The 21614-nt window shown below is 65.1% G+C and overlaps 2 protein-coding genes across 4 annotated transcripts in view; both read left to right on the forward strand.

Moving 5' to 3' along the window:
- PLXNB2 (plexin B2) overlaps positions 1-9518 on the forward strand; it is a 33153-nt gene extending 23635 nt beyond the window's left edge. For all 3 annotated transcript variants that reach the window (XM_050745723.1, XM_050745724.1, XM_050745725.1), the window contains exons 14-37: positions 96-253; positions 336-484; positions 638-746; positions 887-1023; positions 1191-1361; positions 1765-1894; positions 1997-2224; positions 2336-2512; positions 2578-2717; positions 2887-2987; positions 3117-3346; positions 3424-3605; positions 4002-4068; positions 4298-4444; positions 5064-5220; positions 5397-5497; positions 5573-5657; positions 5820-5974; positions 6191-6351; positions 6517-6664; positions 7336-7400; positions 7537-7612; positions 8522-8596; positions 8671-9518. In XM_050745723.1, the coding sequence (XP_050601680.1) occupies positions 96-253; positions 336-484; positions 638-746; positions 887-1023; positions 1191-1361; positions 1765-1894; positions 1997-2224; positions 2336-2512; positions 2578-2717; positions 2887-2987; positions 3117-3346; positions 3424-3605; positions 4002-4068; positions 4298-4444; positions 5064-5220; positions 5397-5497; positions 5573-5657; positions 5820-5974; positions 6191-6351; positions 6517-6664; positions 7336-7400; positions 7537-7612; positions 8522-8596; positions 8671-8775 (3254 nt within the window). In that variant the 3' untranslated portion in view covers positions 8776-9518. The remainder of the gene's footprint in view (positions 1-95; positions 254-335; positions 485-637; positions 747-886; positions 1024-1190; positions 1362-1764; positions 1895-1996; positions 2225-2335; positions 2513-2577; positions 2718-2886; positions 2988-3116; positions 3347-3423; positions 3606-4001; positions 4069-4297; positions 4445-5063; positions 5221-5396; positions 5498-5572; positions 5658-5819; positions 5975-6190; positions 6352-6516; positions 6665-7335; positions 7401-7536; positions 7613-8521; positions 8597-8670) is intronic.
- MAPK11 (mitogen-activated protein kinase 11) lies at positions 6-20031 on the forward strand. The gene is made up of 13 exons (XM_050745769.1): positions 6-9; positions 13400-13593; positions 15827-15956; positions 16151-16209; positions 16296-16407; positions 16491-16520; positions 16603-16650; positions 16729-16843; positions 17165-17236; positions 17471-17550; positions 18081-18159; positions 18250-18423; positions 18721-20031. The coding sequence occupies exons 2-13, from the start codon at positions 13478-13480 to the stop codon at positions 18798-18800; spliced, it is 1095 nt and encodes a 364-aa protein (XP_050601726.1). The 5' UTR covers positions 6-9; positions 13400-13477; the 3' UTR covers positions 18801-20031.
- The last annotated feature ends 1583 nt before the right edge of the window (positions 20032-21614 follow it).

Here is a 21614-nt window from a genome sequence, read left to right on the forward strand (position 1 = left end):
CAGTGGGGGGTGGGCAGGGGGACAGGTGGGCACCGTGGGGACAGGTGGGGGCCGGGCAGGCACGGGGTGACCGCTGATGGCAGCTCTCCCCGCAGTGACCCTCTACAACTGCTCCTTTGGCCGCAGCGACTGCAGCCTGTGCCAGGCCGCTCACCCTGACTACAGGTGTGCGTGGTGCGGGGGCCAGAGCAGGTGCGTGTATGAGGCCCTGTGCAACGCCACCTCCGAGTGCCCGCCGCCCGTCATCACCAGGGTGAGCCCCTCGCAGCCTGGCCCACACCCTCCCGTGCCCCTGGCCTGAGCCCCTCTCTGCTCACCCAGCTCTGCGGTTTCAGATCCAGCCTGAGACAGGCCCCCTCGGTGGCGGCATCCGCATCACCATCCTGGGGTCCAATTTGGGTGTCCGAGCAGAGGACATCCAGAGGATCTCCGTGGCTGGCCGGAACTGCGCCTTTCAGCCGGAAAGTTACTCCGTGTCCACCCGGTGAGTGGACGGCCCTGGCCCGGGCCCCGTCGGCCGTGTCAGTACCCACGCTGGGGTTCAGGTGACGGGGTGGGTGGAGAGGCTGAGGGGGTGAGGGTGTCAGGGTAGGGGTGGGTCGGGAGGGCCTGGGCCACCCTGCCTGTCGTCCGCCAGGATCGTGTGTGTGATTGAGGCTGCAGAGGCGCCCTTCACTGGGGGTGTCGAGGTGGACGTCTTTGGGAAACTCGGTCATTCGCCTCCCAACGTCCAGTTCACCTTCCAAGTAAGCACCTGGCCTCGGGGACCTGCCGAACCCGGGAGGAGGGCTCTGCCCGCCACCTCCCCACGACAGTTACCATCCAGCCCAGGGCTAAGGGTGTCCTGTGCCCCGTCCTCACCCGACTGCCCCTGCGGCTCTTTCAGCAGCCCCAGCCTCTCAGTGTGGAGCCGCAGCAGGGACCGCAGGCGGGCGGCACCACACTGACCATCCACGGCACCTACCTGGACACGGGCTCCCAGGAGGACGTGCGGGTGACCCTCAACGGCATCCCGTGTAAAGTGTGGGTGTCACCGCCAAGCTGCTGAGTCTGGTTGGCCCTGGCCCTGGGTATGGAGGGGGGCACTTCCTGAGACCTGAGTGGCCCTAAGGGATGGCGGGGCCAGCCTGGTCGGGCTGGGGCTGGTCCCGGGGGAGGGGTTGATGCAGACTAGCACCCTCCCTCCCCAGGACGAAGTTTGGGGCGCAGCTCCAGTGTGTCACAGGCCCTCAGGTGACCCGGGGCCAGATGCCCCTGGAGGTTTCCTATGGGGGCTCCCCGGTGCCCAGCTCTAGCATCTTCTTCACCTACCGTGAAAACCCCGTACTGCGAGCCTTCGAGCCACTGCGAAGCTTTGCCAGGTGAGGCTGGTGCGCCCCGCCCCGCCCCGCCCCACTCTGCCCACACCCAGCTGCCTCCTCAGTGCCCTTGGCTGACTGCGCTGAAAGGAATGTGGTGGGGCTGGTCTGTGCAGCGGGAGGAAGCCTCTGGAAAACCCCACTGCACCCCAGATCCACTTCCTCCTAGAAACCCAGACGGGCACACCACAGGGCTCCATGCTCACCAGGCCCCGCGTGCCCCCCGCCCACGGTGGCACAGTCCCGCACTCAGCACGGCCCACCGTGTTGCCCCTTTGCCCACCCAGACCCACACAAGCACCTGGAAGCCCTGTGTGGGCAGAGCCAGGGTGGGCGGGGACGGGAGGGCAAAGCCTGCAGGGACCACCCTTGCCGGCCGAGCCCACAGCGGCACTGCCCTCCCCAGTGGTGGTCGCAGCATCAACGTCACGGGTCAGGGCTTCAGCCTGATCCAGAGGTTTGCCATGGTGGTCATCGCGGAGCCCCTGCAGTCCTGGCAGCCGCCGCGGGAGGCTGAATCCCTGCAGCCTGTGACGGTCAGTCCTGGTGTGGGCTCAGCTCTGGCACCGGCCAATGGGATCGTGCCCAGGAAGGGCAGGGTCTTCACCCGGGGGCTGATGGCTGGGACTTGCCCGCAGGTGGTGGGCATGGACTACGTGTTCCACAACGACACCAAGGTTGTCTTCCTGTCCCCGGCTGTCCCCGAGGAGCCAGAGGCCTACAACCTCACGGTGCTGATCGAGATGGACGGGCACCGTGCCCTGCTCAGGACGGAGGCCGGGGCCTTCGAGTACGTGCCTGACCCCACCTTTGAGAACTTCACAGGTGGTGTCAAGAAGCAGGTCAACAAGCTCATCCACGCCCGGGTGAGGATGGTGCAGCCCCGGGGCTCTGGGTCCCGTTCGGGTCTGGGCTCAGAGCTGGTCCACGCGTCCCTAGTTCCCTCCTGCTCACCCTGGCCGCTGCCCCCTCCCCAGGGCACCAATCTGAACAAGGCGATGACGCTGCAGGAGGCCGAGGCCTTTGTGGGTGCCGAGCGCTGCACCATGAAGACGCTGACGGAGACCGACCTGTACTGCGAGCCCCCGGAGGTGCAGCCCCCGCCCAAGCGGCGGCAGAAACGGGACACCACACACAACCTGCCTGAGTTCATTGTGCGTGCACGGGGCGGGCGGGAGGCGCCCCCACGGGACCGCGCTGAACCTGGCCCCCCACGCAGGTGAAGTTCGGCTCTCGCGAGTGGGTGCTGGGCCGCGTGGAGTATGACACACGGGTGAGCGATGTGCCACTCAGCCTCATCTTGCCGCTGGTCATTGTGCCCATGGTGGTTGTCATCGCGGTGTCTGTCTACTGCTACTGGTGAGCCCGCCCCGCGGCTGTGCCAACACCCCCAGCCCTCAGCCCTCCCGCCTCGGCCCCTCTGGCCTCACCCGCCGCCCTGCACAGGCAGGCGTGTAGATCCACCTCCTCATCCGGGCAGCTGAGCAGTCGGCCCGGCAGGACCCAGGAGCCTCCCTGTGCCCCGCAGGAGGAAGAGCCAGCAGGCCGAACGAGAGTATGAGAAGATCAAGTCCCAGCTGGAGGGCCTGGAGGAGAGTGTGCGGGACCGCTGCAAGAAGGAATTCACGGGTAGGGGCCGCTCGGCGGCGGCCGCTCGGGGGCTGGTGCTTGGGCTCCTCCTACGGCGGGAATGCTGTGTGTGGTGTGGGGATCAGGGCCCCAGGTGGCCAGGGACGTCTCACGCCAGCCTCCCCCTAGACCTGATGATCGAGATGGAGGACCAGACCAACGACGTGCACGAGGCTGGCATCCCCGTGCTGGACTACAAGACCTACACCGACCGCGTCTTCTTCCTGCCCTCCAAGGACGGCGACAAGGACGTGATGATCACTGGCAAGCTGGACATCCCCGAGCCGCGGCGGCCGGTGGTGGAGCAGGCCCTCTACCAGTTCTCCAACCTGCTGAACAGCAAGTCCTTCCTCATCAACGTGAGCCGGGTGGCCGGCGGGCGGGCGGGAGGGCGCACAGGCGGCGCTGGGCAGGCTCTGACCGCCGGCCCCCACAGTTCATCCACACCCTGGAGAACCAGCGGGAGTTCTCGGCCCGCGCCAAGGTCTACTTCGCGTCCCTGCTGACGGTGGCGTTGCACGGGAAGCTGGAGTACTACACCGACATCATGCGCACGCTTTTCCTGGAGCTCCTGGAGCAGTATGTGGTGGCCAAGAACCCCAAGCTGATGCTGCGCAGGTGCACATGGGTGGGACCGCAAGCGGGGCGACCACAGGGGCTGGTGGCGGGTGGCACAGAGGCCTATTGGGCACCCAGGAGCCGGCAGGTTCCAGCCAGCAGTGGTGGTGGGGGGCAGCCTAGGGGTGATGTCCCCGGCAGCAAACACAAAGCCGGACTCTAGCCCTTCCTGTCCAGCGGTTTCAGCTGGTCACAGCCTAAGTCCTCTGCAGAACAGGAGAAAGGTGGCGGACTTCCCATAAGGGCTGGTGCTGCCACCGGGCAGTCCTTACTGCAGGCCACACCCAGGCCTGGACGGGCGACGCTGGCGCAAGCGTGGCCGGGTGTTTGGAGGAGTCAGTTGGGCCTCAGGAATACTATGGGGTCACTTGCTACAAGGCCTCCCTGCACCCCCAGGTCTGAGACTGTGGTGGAGAGGATGCTGTCCAACTGGATGTCCATCTGCTTGTACCAGTATCTTAAGGTGGGTTACACTGCAGCCTGGCTGGGGGTTGAGGGGCGAGGCAGACTGCTGCCGTTCCCTCCAGTGTCCCCCCTATCTGTACAGCACCTTGAGGTGGGCCCTGCCTGGACAGGTTTGCTTCCTACCCCTGACACGGTCAACCCTGTCCATGCCTCTGGCCAGGGCTCCGGGGGCCCCTTCCAGGCCTCAAGTCCCCTGACCTCCCAGCCTCCCCTCCGTGTTACTCCAGGACAGTGCCGGCGAGCCCCTGTACAAGCTCTTCAAGGCCATCAAACATCAGGTGGAAAAGGGCCCGGTGGATGCGGTACAGAAGAAGGCCAAGTACACTCTCAACGACACGGGGCTGCTGGGGGACGATGTGGAGTATGCGCCTCTGGTGAGCTCCTGGGGTGGGGGCCGCCATGGGCGCCTCGGATCTGGGCTAAGGAGCTTGGGCATCCCCTGGCCACAGACGGGACCCACAGGCTAGAGGCCGTCCACCTCCTCTGTGGATTCAAGTTACAGCCTGCTCTTACTCGGGCTCGGGGAGGGGCCTGGGTGCCGGTGGCTGTGGGCTCTGGAGGCTGTAAGTGTGCGAGCCCTCCGTCAGCTCTTCCTGGGCACCCCCACCTCCTGGAGGCCATGTGAGGGGCCTGGCACACCAGGTGTGTCCGGGGTTCCGTACACACGTGACCAGTGGGTGTGGCAGGAGCCTGTGCACGCGTGAGACGTGTGTATTCCGTGTGTGTGCATGTGCTTCCGTGAGCTTGTATGTCAGCCTGAGTGAGCGGTTCTGAGCTGTCCCCGTCTTTCTGTTCTGCTGAGCCAGAGCAGGCAGGGGAAGGGCAGAGTGTGGTCATCTGGGAAGCCTCGGGGGCTTGGAGCCTGCCGGCGGAGGCCTGCTGTCCGAGGGTGCCGTTGTGGTGGGCAGAGCTGGCGGGGCAGACAGTGGCTCCTACGTGGTGCGGGTGAGAGCAGGGCCTCCCCGTCCGACTTCATCCTGGATGTCTCGGCAGACGGTGAGCGTGATCGTGCAGGACGAGGGAGTTGATGCCATCCCGGTGAAGGTCCTCAATTGTGACACCATCTCCCAGGTCAAGGAGAAGATCATTGACCAGGTGTACCGCGGGCAGCCCTGCTCCTGCTGGCCCAGGCCAGATAGCGTGGTCCTGGGTGAGTGCCGGTCCCTGCCCGTCTGCACACGGTCCCTGCCCGTCTGCACACAGGCGCCCATGTGCCTGGCCCGTGTCCTGGGGCAGGATCCTGCCTGGCCGGCTTTCTCATGTGGGAGTGGTGGGCAGTGGGAGGAACCTTGGTGGCCGGGGCCAAGCTGGGCTGTCTCTTCCCAGAGTGGCGTCCAGGCTCCACAGCCCAGATCCTGTCGGACCTGGACCTGACGTCACAGCGGGAGGGCCGGTGGAAGCGCGTCAACACCCTCATGCACTACAATGTGAGCGTGTGGGCCGGGGCGGGCGAGAACTGGGCACTCCGGGGCACAGCCCACTCTCACCACCGTGTTCTCCAGGTCCGGGACGGAGCCACCCTCATCCTTTCCAAGGTGGGGGTCTCCCAGCAGCCGGAGGACAGCCAGCAGGACCTGCCTGGGGAGCGTGAGTCCCTCCCTCTTGCCTGTTTCCTTCCAGCCCCAGGTGGTCGGCATGGACCACGTCCGCCCTGGAAACATGTACCCCCACCCACCCCGCCACCACTGCTCCCCGTGGGACCCATGCCCCAGACCTGGGTGGGGGTGTCTCAGTGCCCGCTCCCCACAGGCCATGCCCTCCTGGAGGAGGAGAACCGGGTGTGGCACCTGGTGCGGCCGACCGACGAGGTGGATGAGGGCAAGTCCAAGCGAGGCAGCGTGAAGGAGAAGGAGCGGACGAAGGCCATCACTGAGATCTACCTGACGCGGCTGCTCTCAGTCAAGGTGGGCCCCTGTGGGTGTGTGGGTTGGCACCAGGAGCTGGGACCATGGCGCCGCGCTGAGACCCACCCCCCCAGGAGCTGGGCCCACGACGCCACGCTGAGACTCCCCCCCCCAACGGCGCCACGCTGAGACCCTCCTCCCCCACAGCACCACGCTGAGACCCTCCCCCCCAGGGGCCGCGCCCACGGTGCCACGCTGAGACCCTCCCCCCCACAGGGCACACTGCAGCAGTTTGTGGACAACTTCTTCCAGAGCGTGCTGGCGCCCGGGCACGCGGTGCCACCCGCAGTCAAGTACTTCTTCGACTTCCTGGACGAGCAGGCGGAGAAGCACAACATCCAGGATGAGGACACCATCCACATCTGGAAGACAAACAGGTGAGGCTCTGCACCCCCCGCAGCCGAGCCCAGCTCCTTCACTTCTCACTCTTGGGAGGCTCCGCACCCCCCCGCAGCTGAGCCCAGCTCCGCTACTTCTCACTCTTGGGAGGCTCCGCACCCCCCAGGCCCAGCCCCGCTCTCATTCCCGCCGCTCTGCCTCAGCTTACCGCTCCGGTTCTGGGTGAACATCCTCAAGAACCCCCACTTCATCTTCGACGTGCACGTCCACGAGGTGGTGGACGCCTCGCTGTCAGTCATCGCCCAGACCTTCATGGACGCCTGCACGCGCACGGAGCATAAGCTGAGCCGCGTGAGTGGGGTGGGGACAGGTCGGGGCAGGGAGGCCTGGGTCTGCCCCAGGAGCATCTTGTGAGCTGGGAGCTTGTCTGGGGTGTGGATTTGCACATCTTGGGCTGGAGCCCTTGATGAGGGGGTGGCGCGTGGCCGAGGCTGGGGGCACAGGCGCCCAGCAGAGCCTGGGAGATCCCGAGACCACTTGCCCTCTCCCACAGTACCCAAGCAGAGAAACTGAGTTTTACTACAGATCACAAAATAAGTAGTTGTTTTGGTTTGTTTTTTATTTTGAAACAGAGTTTTGCTCTGTTGCCCAGGCTGGAGTGCAGTGGCGCGATCTGGGCTCACTGCAACCTCCGCCTCCTGGGTTCGAGCGATTCTCCTGCCGCAGCCTCCCGAGTAGCTGGGATTACGGGTGCCCACCACCACACCCGGCTAATTTTTGTATTTTTAGTGGAGACGGGGTTTCACCATGTTGGGCAGGCTGGTCTTGAACCCGTGACCTCAGGTGATCTGCCCGCCTCAGCCTCCTAAAGTGTTAGGATTACAGGCATGAGCCACTGTGCCCGGCCCATACTTTTCTTGATGAAAGTGTCAGTTCAGGGCAGGGGAGGCTACCCAGGGGGACTCTGAGCGGCCCCAGCCTGGGCCCCTTGGCCAGGCATCACTGGGTTTTCTCCCCGACAGGACTCTCCCAGCAACAAGCTGCTGTATGCCAAGGAGATCTCCACCTACAAGAAGATGGTGGAGGAGTAAGTGCTGCCCGCCCTCCAGGCCAGGCCCCCGTGCCCACCCTCGACCCCCTGCGGGGAGGTTCAGGCCTTGGTTTCTCCCACCACCCCCTTTGTGTCCCCCGCTGCCCACACTGTGGTGCTCCCACCCCTGCAGTTACTACAAGGGCATCCGGCAGATGGTGCAGGTCAGCGACCAGGACATGAACACACACCTGGCAGAGATTTCCCGGGTAAGGAGGCCACCAGGGACGCACCCACGGCCGTCCCCTGCTCCTGGCTCCTACTACCCTGTGCTGAGCCTGGCCCTGAGCTGCAGGGCAGGGGTTAAATGGTGTTGAAGGGGAGAGAGGGTGGGGTGGGACCTCGAGGTGGGCCCAGCCATGTGAATTGAGCGTGCTGTGTGTGGGGAGTGTGAGCTGTTTGAAGCCAGGCCATGCCCACAGCACCCCCTCCCTGTGGCTCAACCCACGGCCATGCCCACAGCACCCCCTTCCTGTGGCTCCACCCACAGCCATGCCCGCAGCACCCCCTCCCTGTGGCTCCACCCACAGCCATGCCCACAGTGCCCCCTCCCTGTGACTCCACCCACAGCCATGCCCATAGCGCCCCCTCCCTGTGGGTCCACCCACAGCCATGCCCACAGTGCCTCTCCCTGTGGGTCCACCCACAGCCGTGCCCACAGCGCCCCCTCCCTGTGGCTCAACCCACGGCCATGCCCACAGCGCCCCCTCCCTGTGGGTCCATCCACAGCTGTGCCCACAGCGCCCCCTCCCTGTGGCTCCACCACCCACAGCCGTGCCCACAGCGCCCCCTCCCTGTGGCTCCACCACCCACAGCCGTGCCCACAGCGCCCCCTCCCTGTGGGTCCATCCACAGCCATGCCCACAGCGCCCCCTCCCTGTGACTCCACCCACAGCCGTGCATCACACAAGAAGACACTGAGATGGTTGTGTGTGCAGGATTCTGTCTGCGTGGGTGTCTAAGGCCACGCCACATGGGGGTCCCTAAGTGCTGCCTGTGCCCAAGGCCCCAGCTGCTGCCCCGGGGAGGCCTCTTGTCCTGGGCGTCCTGCACTACCCCTGCCAGCCCTGGGGCTCCCACAGCCCCTTTTCTGCCCTGACCGTCCCGTCACCCCGCAGGCACACACGGACTCCCTAAACACCCTCGTGGCACTACACCAGCTCTACCAATACACACAGAAGTACTATGACGAGGTAGGGTCAGGCCCCTGGGGGCGGGGGGGGGGCCGGGCGATCCCCCAATGTGCTCTGATGGGACTCTCCCTCAGATCATCAATGCCTTGGAGGAGGACCCCGCCGCCCAGAAGATGCAGCTGGCCTTCCGCCTGCAGCAGATTGCGGCTGCGCTGGAGAACAAGGTCACTGACCTCTGACCTCCAATCTCCAGTGCTGCCTTGGGGCGTAGGTACCCAAGGTACCTGAGAGCCCCTCGGGGGAGGAGGCCAAGTGGCTGTGGCTGAGGCCCCCACCCTCCCCAGGAGAACGCGCCCCATGCGGGAGTGGGTGCAGCAGGAACCCACCCAACGTCTAGACTGTAGCATCTTCCTCTGAGCAATACCGCCTGGGCGCTGCACCAGCACCAGCACCAGCACCAGACCCGGCCCCAGCCCCAGCTCCCTCCGGCGGCAGAACCAGCATCGGGTGTTCACTGTCGAGTCTCGAGTGATTTGAAAATGTGCCTTACGCTGCCACGCTGGGGGCAGCTGGCCTCCGCCTCCGCCCACGCACCAGCAGCCGCCTCCATGCCCCTGGGTTGGGCCCCTGGGGATCTGAGGGCCTGTGGCCCCCAGGGCAAGCTCCCAGATCCTGCGTCCGTCTGTCCACCTCGGGATGGGAGGAGGAGAAAAAGCGGTACAATGCCTTGCTGACCTCACCGGCCTCCCAAGGGTGCCGGCACTCTGGGTGGACTCGGCTGCTGGGCCCCACGTCAAAGGTCGAGTCGTAGGTCAAGTCCTGCGTCGGGGCCCAGACATCCTGGGGTCCTGGTCTGTCAGACAGGCTGCCCTAGAGCCCCACCCAGTCCAGTGGGACTGGGAGCAGTTCCACCAAGACCACCCTACCCCTTTTTGTAAATCTTGTTCATTGTAAATCAAATACAGTCGTCTTTTTCACTCTGTGGGTTGGCTGAGTTCCTACTGGGGCTGCGGTGCCCCTGTTCACCACCCCTTCCCTGGGCTCTGTGGGCCCTGCTGGGAGGGGAGCTGCGGTGAGGTGGAGGGGGCTGGAAGGGGTGCTCGTGTGAGGTGAAGGGGGCTGGGAGGGGTGCTAGGGGGAGGTGGAGGGGGCTAATAGGGGTGCTTGGGGGAGGTGGGGGGTGCTGGAATGTAGGACTGCTTCTGGTGCCATCTGGTGGCTTCCATGGCCTGCTTCTTTCATGCAACACATTCTTACCAAATGGCCACTGCACACCATGCATGCACTGTCTTGAGCGCTAGGAACAGCAACAACCACGACAGGCAGGGCTCGGAGCCTCCCCTGTGCACCAAGAATACAGACAGCCCAGGCAGAGGGGCATTCAGTGCTCCAGACACAAAGTGAAGGCCCAGCTTCAGATGTGGCTGGATCTAGGCACACATCCTGAGGTTCTGCTGGTCTGGACTGCTGACCCACTCACGAGGATCCGTTCTCAGGCAGCCCCAGCCTGTCTCCCCGACTGGGGCACATCAAGGCCAGGGTCTCTTGATGGGCAAGGCCTCCACTGCTCGAGTCCCCTTTGGACTGGGGCACCTCCATTCAAGCCACGATGAAAAACGGGTGGCCTTCTCTCCCCCACAGGAGAAAGGGGTACAAGGCAAACTGACATCCCCTGCTCTAGGGACCCCTGAAATGACATTGGGTTCCTCCCTTCCCAGAGACATGGCTGGTCAGAAGATCAGAGCAAGGGGGTGGACCGAAGTCTGAAGTGCTGAGTGGCAGGTCTCAGGTAGTGAGCTGGGAACCTGGAGGCCTGGCTTCCGTACTCGACCCCTGCAGACCATCGTGCAGGGGGCTGGGGACCTGGAGGCCTGGCTTCCGTACTAGACCCCTGCAGACCATCGTGCAGGGGGCTGGGGACCTGGAGGCCTGGCTTCCGTACTCGACCCCTGCAGACCATCGTGCAGGGGGCTGGGGACCTGGAGGCCTGGCTTCCGTACTAGACCCCTGCAGACCATCGTGCAGGGGGCTGGGGACCTGGAGGCCTGGCTTCCGTACTAGACCCCTGCAGACCATCGTGCAGGGGGCTGGGGACCTGGAGGCCTGGCTTCCGTACTAGACCCCTGCAGACCATCGTGCAGGGGGCTGGGGACCTGGAGGCCTGGCTTCCGTACTCGACCCCTGCAGACCATCGTGCAGGGGGCTGGGGACCTGGAGGCCTGGCTTCTGTACTCGACCCCTGCAGACCATCGTGCAGGGGGCTGGGGACCTGGAGGCCTGGCTTCCGTACTAGACCCCTGTCTCACTGGGCAGTCAGGAAAGAAGGGAAGGTTCAGTGAGACCCCACACACGTGAAACTTGGGGCTCGGGAGAGGCTGCAGGCCCAGCAGTCCAGCACCCAGGTGGGGGCCGGCATGGGTAAAACCCGGGCATAGCTGCTGGGGTGCACATGGGTGGGCCGGAGTGATCATCTGGGGACAGACGAGGGGTGGCCTGTCCTTCCTGGTGCTTTCCAAGTCCCATTTTCCTCCCAGAGTGGTGGGAGGAGAGGCAGTGGGTAGCTCACCAGCCCAGGGCTACATCCTGCTTGCTTCTTACCGGCAGGACAAGTCCTCTGCTAAATCAGCTCCGCACCCACCATCACCTGGTCCCCCAGTGAGCAAGGCCAGATTTGCCTTTTAGGACGTTCACTGACTGCAGGAAGAGGCCAGCTGGGAGGGACCGGGGGACCAGAGAGGGGCTGTCACACCCCTCCAGTGAGGAGGGGTAGCCAGGACCAGCAGGCAGTGGGATGGGGGGGATGAGCACGGAGGAGGGGTGGTCTGCTGTATTCAGGGACCACAGTGAATCAGCTGGGTAGGAGGTGCCTCTGGCCCAGGGCCTCTCACTCCTGCCCTGCCACCTGCCCTTCCCGGCTCCCCTGACCCAGGGCAGTCCTGTCACCACCAGCCTGCTTCCCCTCTGGGCCTGGGACTGTCCTCCACTGGCAGCTCCCTCCAGGGGGGCTTCCCTGGCCCCCACCGCGCTCTGACGGTGCCTCTACTGGAAGGCGGCCTCCGGGTCCTCGCACCACCCGAAACTCCTCAGTGGTCACTCCTCGGCAGTGCCACGACCCCACACTGTCCCCGGTAGGCGCATGGGTGGGACCTCTAATGCCCGGGGCAGGTCAGCTCAGTCGCGAGAGGGTCCTGTCCCCCGCCCCCCACACACACGCTCACCTGACCCGCTGAGCCCCCCCCCCCCCCCCTGGCCGGGAGGATTGCGGGCGGGCGGCGCCTGGGGGAAGCCTGACACCTCCCCACCTCCATGTCCCCTACCCTGGGGCGAGAACCGAGCCGCCCAGTCCCCCGGGAGGCGCAGGGGCGGGGCCGGTCGCTATGGGAACTCGATTCCCGCCCCGCCCGGCCGCGGTACAGACAAAGGCCGCTCCCCTCCCCCGGCGGCCGCGGCCGCGGTTCCCACAGCCCCGGGGCTGCGCTCCCGCCTCCTACTCCTTTAGCTGAAGCTCCATTAATTCCGCACAAAACCCAGCCTGGCCCAGTGAAAGGCGACCCGGGGCGGGGGCCCTCCGGGAGGCCACCGGTGTCCTCGCCCCAATCCAGCCCCAGCGAGGACAGAGGCCATCCCCGGGCCCGCGCCAGGCCCCAAGTCGGATGCCGGCTTCCACTGGGGAAACTGAGGCACGGGGCTTGGTCATGCAAAAGAGGCCGGAGCGGCTGGGACTGAGACCCGTTCCTTCGCCGCGGTGTGCATGGGTCCGTTGGCCAGGACCGCGCTGGCTGTTTTAATTTGGTTGCCGATATATAAAAATCAGATTTGATATTAAAACTCGGATTTTAATGTTTTAAAAAAGGAGTTATTTGGGCCACTGGGATCCTGATTTCTCACTTCGCTGGAGGGGGCCGCCCAGCCACGAAACCTCCCACCCACTGCTCTACCAGGGCGGAGGTCGGTGACCGGTGCTCCAGGAGGCAATGCTCCTCCGAGCCCTGGTCACTTTCCAGTGGGAATAAAAGTAGCTGTGCGGCCCCGGGCGCGGCACAGACGCCGAGAAGGAGTGGAGCGCTGCCCCCTTCCCCGCCGAGGCAGCCCCCCGCGCCTGGCCGCCCGCGGGGCTGACTTCAAGGACCCTGCACCCAAAGGCGGCTCCTCGGACCTGGGATAGTCAGGGTGGGCTTCCTAGAAGTGGCAGCTAAGGAGGAGGAAAGGTTCTGGGCAGCAAAAAGGATCCGTTTGGGGCCGCTGTTTGTGGGTAGGAAGGCCCCGCGGTGACGCCGCTGTCCCTGGTCCTGACAGTCCAGCGGTCGCACCTCTCCCAGAGGGGAGGTCAGGGCGATCCGGGGCAGGAGGCCTGGAAGGTTCTCCGAGGCGCGCCGCAGACCAAGGCCTGCAGATCCTGCGTGAGAAAGCCACGCCAGCCCCGTCCCAACGCCTTTCGGCTTATTTTCCTATCCAGTGCCGAGTCTTTGGGAGGTGCTATTCTTATTTCTGTCTTGATGAAAAATACTTCCCATGGTTCACCCAAGGCTTCTTCGGTTTTGACGGTTCTTCCTCGTTGGGGAGGGCGCCGCCGGGGTGGGGAAGCCCGGGTCGAGCCCAGACGCGGGCGCAAATCTGGAGAAGCGCGCGGCCCCCAGGAGGTGAGAGCTGGAGGGAGGTGTCCGCCCTTGGCGCCCCCCCGGGAAGGGGAGGGCTGGTTTCCGCTCCGCCGCCGCCTCCGAGGCGCAGGAAGCAGCGCATTTGTCTTCGGGAACCCCCCCACGCCCCAGCCACCCAGCCCGGGAAATCCGCCCGGGCCTCCCGGCCCCGCCCCGGAGCCCCGCCCCGCCCGCCGCCACCGCCTCCGCCGCCCTCCGCTCCGCTCCGCTCGGCTCGGGCTCGGCTCGGGCGCGGGCGCGGGGCGCGGGGCTGGCCCCGGGCGGAGCGGCGGCCGGTCCGGACATGTCGGGCCCTCGCGCCGGCTTCTACCGGCAGGAGCTGAACAAGACCGTGTGGGAGGTGCCGCAGCGGCTGCAGGGGCTGCGCCCGGTGGGCTCGGGCGCCTACGGCTCCGTCTGGTAGGGGCGGGGCGCAGGGGGTGCTGGGTGGGGGCCGGGCCGGGCCGGAGAGCGCGTCCCCTCCTAGCCCGCGCGAGGTTCTCGGCGTGGGGAGGGGCCTCGCCCTGCCTCCGCCCCCGGGCGCCGCGCGGATCTGAGGAATGAATGGGGGGGCGGCGTAAAGAAACTTTCCAAGCAGACGCCGTTACCGGGAGGGAGGGGGTCCTCCGGCCTCGCCCGATTCGGACCGCCCCCCACCAGGCCTGAGGCCCGGGGGGTCACAGCCGACGTGAGGGTGGGTCTCACGCGACCGAGCCCCGAGCCACCCTGATGTCCGGGCCCCTAAATGTCTGAGCACCCACTGAGTCGGGTCAGGCAGCCCCCTGGGTCTAGCGGATGCCCCTCCCCCGCCCGGGCTGGGGGCTATTGTCTGAAAAGGGAAGCCCCGCTCCCGGAAGCCAAGACCTTTCCCCCTGGGATGGCCTCAGGCTCCCCCTCAGACCACAAACCCCACTTAGGCCCTGGGGCCAGAGGACCTGGCCTGGGGCCCAGGAAGACGACAGAATCTGGGTGGGGGAGGGGGTCGACTGGGCCAAGGCCTCTAGTTACCAGGGCAGCCAGGGTTGGAGGGGCTTAGGGTGAGGTGATTACCAAGAGTCCTAAGTTTCAGCTTCCATGTTGACTGGGAGGCCGATCATGGGTACAGGCTTTGAGAGGTGCAGCTGAGTCCTCACCACGGCCAGTGCCCCTTAGCTGCTGCCCACTGGGGGGTCCTGGTGGGGCGTGAAGGCAGAGGCAGCCAGAGCAGGGCGTTGTCCCAGGCACTTGCAGGTTGGAAGTGGGATCTCTAGGCCCACCAGATTCAGAGCTCAGGAGCCAGCATCAGGGCTGGGGGTCCCAGGGCAGGCTGTCTTCTGGCGTGGTCCCTAGCCATCCGTCAGAAGCTGCAGGTGGGTCATGCTAGCCATCATGCCAGCACAGATCTGTCTTCCTCTCTGAGACCTCAAGGGCAGGAAAACGGTCTGGGACAGTGTGGGAGTGGCCATAGGGAACTAGGGCGGGGCCTAGCTGGACTCTGGGAGTTGCTGAGGGGTGTCCGGTTCTCCGAGTGAGGCCTGGTCTCCCCCCTTGCACCCCTGGCCCATTTTCTCAGTTCCACTGCCAAGGGTGCGGACCGGGTGCCAATTTCCTGTCACCTGACCGCACAGATACAATTGGCCAAAAGAACCTGCTGCCCCATGTGCGGGGCCACTCGCCTCACCACCTCAGAAGCACCTTTCCCTGGTCGTAGGCTGGGAGCATGGCTGCCCCAGGCACCTCGACCTGGGCCCATGAGCATCCCAGACCCAGCGGGAACCGCCCCTGCTCCCCGATGTGTGGGCATGGGGGTGGCCGCAGCCTCCACTTCCTCTGGGACAGGATCCCAAGAGACAGAAGTAGGAGGGAGAGAAGGGGCAAGAATCAGCGAGAGGGAACAGGCTGTGCAAAGGCCTTGCCTTTAGCAGGGCTGAGGGCAGTGGGACATGGGAGGGTGGGATGAGGGGTCACTGGCAAAGGGAGTGTGCGCTCAGGAAGCTGGTGCAGGGTGGAGGGTCTGGACCTCTGGGAAGTGGGGCTGGGCGAAGGGCTGTTCTGTGGGGCCAGCACACGCCCTCAGCTGTACATCACCTTCTGTCCAGGTTTTGTTCCAAATAATGATGCAATAAACACTCTGACCAACTTTCCCTCCGCATTTTGAACGTTCGGAGGCACTGGGGGTCCAGGGGCTTTGAGGTGGCTCTAGAATCCCCCTCCATGAGCCTCCTGGGACCATGGGGTCTATGGGGCAGAGGGAGGCCGGTCTGCTGCAGGTGAATGCCAGTGGCTGTTTTCCTGCTGTGTTTTTCCACGCTGGGTGGGGGGCCTCTCCCCCAGCCTCGCTTTGAATGGGGGCCCCTGGTTGGGAGTGGGAATCAGTGGGGTCAGGGGACAGAGAAGGTCCAGGACCTTGAGGGGCGAACACACGCATGGCGGTCCAGCCCCAGGGGCTCCTTCCCAGCAAGCACGGAGAGGGTAGGCCCGAGGCGGGAGGCCGAGCTGGGGCGGCGGGGCTGGGGCCGGGGCCGGGGCGGAAAAGCTCCACTGCCCCATCCCCACAGAGAAGCGGCGAGAGCGGCGCCGCCCGGGTCCACGCGCGTGCGGACGGGAGCGCGTGTGCGCGCGGGCGGCTGCCCTCGGACCCCTCCCGGCGCCGCCTCACTCGCCCGCCTTCCAGTTCGGCCTACGACGCGCGGCTGCGCCAGAAGGTGGCGGTGAAGAAGCTGTCGCGCCCCTTCCAGTCGCTGATCCACGCGCGCAGAACGTACCGGGAGCTGCGGCTGCTCAAGCACCTGAAGCACGAGAACGTGAGCCGGGGGCGGGCCGTGGGGGGGAGGGCGCGTCCAGGGGCGGGGCCACGGGCGCAGCCAATGGGTGGGTGAGCTCTGGTGATGGGGGCGTGGCCATAGGGGGCACGGCCTGGCGCTGCGGGGCGGGGCCCGGGGGGGTTGAACCACAGCCGGGGGTTCGCCGCCCGGCCCTGACGCCCCCTGCCACCCAGGTCATCGGGCTTCTGGACGTCTTCACGCCGGCCACGTCCATCGAGGACTTCAGCGAAGTGTGAGCGGCGGGGCGGGCGAGGCAGCGGGGAGCGCGTTCGCGGAGCGGCGGTGGGGCCCTGTCCTGACCCCCTGACCCCGCCCCAGGTACTTGGTGACCACCCTCATGGGCGCCGACCTGAACAACATCGTCAAGTGCCAGGCGCTGAGCGACGAGCACGTTCAGTTCCTGGTTTACCAACTGCTGCGCGGGCTAAAGGTAGGGCGCCCTGGGTTTCGCGGGTCCCCTCGCCGGCGGCGGGCGGGCCGGGCCTGGCGCTCACCACGATCCCCCTCCCGCAGTACATCCACTCGGCCGGGATCATCCACCGGGTAGGTGCGACCGCAGGGTGAGGGTCGGGTCCAGCAGGGCTCCGTCCCGGCCTCCTGTGCTCACGCTCCGCGTGACCTGCAGGACCTGAAGCCCAGCAACGTGGCTGTGAACGAGGACTGTGAGCTCAGGGTGAGGCCCGCGGGCAGGGATGGGCAGGGCGGTGGCGAAGCCCGTGACGAGCTTGAGAACACCTCGTGGTCGCCCCAGATCCTGGACTTCGGGCTGGCGCGCCAGGCAGATGAGGAGATGACCGGCTACGTGGCCACGCGCTGGTACCGGGCACCTGAGATAATGCTAAACTGGATGCATTACAACCAGACAGGTGCAGGGGGAAGGCCTGGGGGGACGAAGGCCGAGGGCCTCGTCTGGCCCTGGACTGGTTCTGCATGCCAGGTCTTGGGGGGCGGGCAAGGTCCCCAAGAATGTGGGACCCACATTCAAAGGCAGCCCTTCAGAGGCCGCTAGAGCATGACGGGTGCTGGCCTCCTCTGGCCCTGCAGCTACAGGCCTCCCCCTGCCCAGGGGGGTTGGGTATGGCGGAGGAGGGGGTCTGCCCGTCTCAGGGCCTGGATGTGACTGTGGGTCTCCTGGAGGAGGGACTTGGGGTGAGCACACTGATGGAGGCCCCCTCGCCCTCAAACAGTGGACATCTGGTCCGTGGGCTGCATCATGGCTGAGCTGCTCCAGGGCAAGGCCCTCTTCCCGGGAAGCGACTGTATCCTTGGCTCAGGTTGGGGAGCAGGGTCAAACAGGGCCCCTCTTGTAGGGTAGGGACCAGCGCTGGCCCCTTCTGGCGGGTCTTGCCTCTTCTGCCCCCCATGCCATGCTACTTTGGGCTGGCCATCCTCAGCTCTAGGAGAGCGGGCTCTGGGCAGCGCCCCAAAGTTTTGGGTCTGGGGGCCCAAGAGAGGTCCTTGGCTGGCCCGTGGGTGTTTCCTGAGTGATACAGACATTGACCAGCTGAAGCGCATCATGGAAGTGGTGGGCACACCCAGCCCCGAGGTTCTGGCAAAGATCTCCTCGGAACACGTGAGTTGGTGCCTGCCTCTGCTGGTCGAGTCCCAGGCTCTCTGCCTCTGCTGGTCGAGTCTGCCTCTCTGCTGGTCGAGTCTCCTCCCTCTGCTGGTCGAGTCCCAGGCTCTCTCGGGGAGAGGGTGGTGTGGAAATGTGGGGACAAAATGGGGAACATGGGATGTGGTGGGATAGAGACTACGTCAGGTGCCCAATCCCTGCAGGGGAAACAGGAGAAGGGGGAAGATGTTCCTGACACCAGGGACAGTGAGTGCAAAACCATGACCCCAGCAAGCAGTGCCTGGCCAGGGCAGTGGGGTTGGGCTGGGTGGAGGGAGTGTACTTGGACCCAGCTCCTGCAGGCGTTAGGGGCCAAGTGAGGAGCTAGTCACCGGACCCTATGTGGAGAGAGTCACTGGTCTGCCTGTGCCCTTGTCCTAGCCTGTTGGAGTGAATTGAGTCTGGGGGCTTGCCAAGAGAAGCCCCAGTTTGGGGCCAGGGAGGCAGAGAGTGAGCAGCCTCCCCAGGTGTTCTCGTGTGCCCTCCAGGCCCGGACATACATCCAGTCCCTGCCCCCCATGCCCCAGAAGGACCTGAGCAGCATCTTCCATGGAGCCAACCCCCTGGGTGAGGACTGCCCTGGGGCTAGACTGGGCTCCATATCTGGCCCTGGATACAGAGCTGACCCTCTCCTCCCTGCCACTGGCTCCCCTGCAGCCATAGACCTCCTTGGAAGGATGCTGGTGCTGGACAGTGACCAGAGGGTCAGTGCTGCCGAGGCATTGGCCCACGCCTACTTCAGCCAGTACCATGACCCTGAGGATGAGCCAGAGGCCGAGCCGTATGATGAGAGCGTTGAGGCTAAGGAGCGCACGCTGGAGGAGTGGAAGGGTGGGCATGGCAGTGGCTGTGGGTGGGTCCAGGGGCCTGCAGGCTCCATTTCCCCAGAGGCAGGAAATGCCCCAGTTCCTCTCCAGACTGGTCAGGTGTGGAAGGGCATTCGGGTGTCCAGCACAGGCTGGGGGTGGGTGGGGTTGGGGAGTGGCACAGGGCAGGTTCTGGCTCCCAGACTCTGCTGAGGCTGCTGTCACAGGGTGGTGGGCCTGGGCTGGGTGGCAGGTGCCAGACAAGCAGGTGGGGGGCTGGGCTGTGCGAGGCACAGGCTCACCCTTTCCCTTCACCTCCTAGAGCTCACCTACCAGGAAGTCCTCAGCTTCAAGCCCCCAGAGCCACCGAAGCCGCCTGGCAGCCTGGAGATTGAGCAGTGAGGTGCCGCCCAGCAGCCCCTAAGAGCTTGTGGAGGGGCTTGGGCCTGCACCCTTCCACAGCTGGTCCGATTTCCTCAAGAGGCACCTCCCACATTCCTATGGTCACTGACTCCTGACCTAGGACCCCTCGCCTTCAGGATAATCTACACACATGTATGCATGCACAAACATGTGTGTACATGTGCTTGCCATGTGTAGGAGTCTGGGCACAAGTGTCCCTGGGCCTACCTTGGTCCTTCTGCTCCCTTCTGGCTACTGCGCTCTCCATTGGGACCTGACTGTGGGGTCCTGGATGCCAAAAGGGCACCCCTGCGGAGTTCCCCTGTCTGTCCCAGGCTGACCCATTGGGGAGCGTCAACCTTGGGGTCTCTTCTGTCCCAGGGCTCTCTGGAGGACACGCTGGGGCCGGGACCCTGGGAGACTCAAAGGGAGAGGTCTCAGTGGTTAGAGCTGCTCAGCCTGGAAGTAGGGGGCTGTCCTGGTCAGTGCTGAGACCCACAGGTCTAAGAGGAGTGGCAGAGCCAGTGTGCCACCAGGCTGGGCACGGACAACCACCAGGTGTCAAATGAGAAAAGCTGCCTGGAGCCTTGTGTTCACCCGTGGGTGTGTGTGGGCACATGTGGATGAGCGTGCACTCCTCGTGTTCATATGTCAGGGCACATGTGATATGGTGCATGTGAATCTGTGGGCGCCTAAGGGCCAGCAGCCATGCCTGGCAAGAAGCTGGCGCTGGGGCGGGCGTGCTGTTGCCTTCCCTCTCCTCAGTTCCTGATGCTGTGAGGGGTGTTTCAGACTGGGGGCTCCAGTGGGCGAAAGGGCAGCCACATGAGCGCCAGCACGGGCTTTCTCCTCGGATATGTGACCTGCAGCAGGCTCCTGAGGCTGGGGGTGACTGGGTGGTTTGGCCTTGAGGACGCTAAGGCAGGCAGCACACGCGGGTGTGGACTTGGACTCAGACACTTGTGCGCCGCACCCTGGCCCGCTCTCTACCTCTGCCCACCGTTGTGGCCCTGCAGCCGGAGATCTGAGGTGCTCTGGTCTGCGGGTCAGTCCTCTTTCCTTGTCCCAGGATGGAGCTGATCCAGTAACCTCGGAGACGGGACCCTGCCCAGAGCTGAGTTGGGGGTATGGCTCTGCCCTGGAAAGGGGGTGACCTCTTGCCTCGAGGGGCCCAGGGAAGCCTGGGTGTCAAGTGCCTGCACCAGGGGTGCACAATAAAGGGGGTTCTCTCGCTCGGTTCATATCCAAAGGCCACTCCAGGCCCTGCTGCCCCCGCCATCCCCACTGCTGGGCATGGGGGGAGTGTCTGGGTCACTCTGCATCACTCACCTCTAGCTGGCCAGATCCCTCAGGCCCCCAGTCAGACCAGTGGCCATCTTCTGGCACCCTCCCTGCTCCCTGGAGGGTCTGAGCCCAGGGGGACCAGGGGAGGACACGGCTGATGGGTGGGCTCTGAGGGCACAGGGTGGGATGGCCACCCAGATGGTGACCCCAGCTGCCCTGTGGGGATGTACTGGGCAGGCTTGGCTTCGGGCCAAGATCCAGACACCACCTCCCCACCCCTCAGTGGTCAGGGAAGCTGGCTGGGGGGAAGTTGGGTGTCAAGGGAGCAAGGGTCTGCCCATCCCTGGGCGGGGGCTGGGTGGGCTAGGGAAAATAGCTTTCCTTTCCTTCCTGGTGAAGGAAAAAGAGGCCACTTTAACCCAGAGAATGTGTGTGCTGGTCCCGTTCCCACTATGCTCTGCAGCTTACGTGTGGGGGAGGGGCCAGACCATTTGGGGTCAGGCAGTGTCTCTAGGGGCCAGGGACAGTCTGTGCCCTTGCTTGGGTCTTGGGTAGGGGTGGAAACTGTCTGGGAGTTGGGGGCCCTCCTGGGGCCTCATCAGTGTAGTGGTCAGTCCTGGGGGAAGTCCAGTGTTGGTGGTTGGGGGTGGGAGCAGAATGGGGACACAGCCCCACCTCAGAAGCCTGGTCTGTGCGGGGCCTTCTGGACCCCTGAGCTCCACCACGGGGAGTTAAGGGGGACAGCAGTGGCAGCTGGGCTTCCTGAAAGAGGTAGATGGAGTGCCACAGGCAGCCCAGGGCACAAAGGGTGCAGGCCACAGGCAGCTGTGGTTTGGGCAGCCCCGGGCTGCCCCTGCTCACTGGGCACGAGCTGATGAATGCCACGGAACACAGCCCAAAGCCCAGGTGTAAAGCTCCTCCCGCCCTTGAGCGGCTGAGCTGCTGATTCATGGCCGGAGGGCGGGGCAGAGGGCCCTAGCGATCCTGTTACCCACCAGCCCAGTGGGCTCCCGGGGTGCACCCACATCCCTCCTCAGACCCAGGTTTCTGGACTGCGGAGGGGGTGTCAGGGTGGGGCTTCGCCCACCAGAGCATCTGGTCTAGGATGGGGCCAGACATATGGGAAGATAACGCCCACACAGAGGGGTCAGGCTGAGGGCCCCAGCAGGCCCCCATCCCTGCTGGAGACAGTGCAGCCACCCTCAGCCTGGGTTTTGCAGGACAGGACAGGCAGGGATGGGACGGGCAGGGGCACCAGCACTTGCAACACTTGCAGCAGTCACCCCGCAGATGGGGGGAGCAGGGGGAGGAGTTGGGTGTCCAAAAGGGCCCTCGGGGACCTATGGGACTGAGAGGCCCGGGGTCAGTGGCCACAGGGGTGGGGGTTGGGGATGCAGCCTGAGGATTTTGGGAGACAGACCCCTCCGTGTAGAAAGAGGGATACAGGCAAGACAGGTGCAGATGGACCCCCCATTCGGGGATGGATGGATCAGGCGCAGAGGTAGGGCATCCTTGGGGGTGGCGTGGGAA

Source organism: Macaca thibetana, chromosome 10 (assembly GCF_024542745.1).
Source record: "Macaca thibetana thibetana isolate TM-01 chromosome 10, ASM2454274v1, whole genome shotgun sequence".
NCBI lineage: Eukaryota > Metazoa > Chordata > Mammalia > Primates > Cercopithecidae > Macaca > Macaca thibetana.

Excerpts from the sequence above, each read along its gene's own strand:
- MAPK11 (XM_050745769.1), top strand. The coding sequence starts at position 13,478 with ATGTCGGGCCCTCGCGCCGGCTTCTACCGGCAGGAGCTGAACAAGACC. Across the intron at positions 13,594-15,826 it reads GGCGCCTACGGCTCCGTCTG|TTCGGCCTACGACGCGCGGC; the intron begins GTAGGGGCGGGG and ends CCCGCCTTCCAG. Across the intron at positions 17,237-17,470 it reads CCTCTTCCCGGGAAGCGACT|ACATTGACCAGCTGAAGCGC; the intron begins GTATCCTTGGCT and ends TGAGTGATACAG.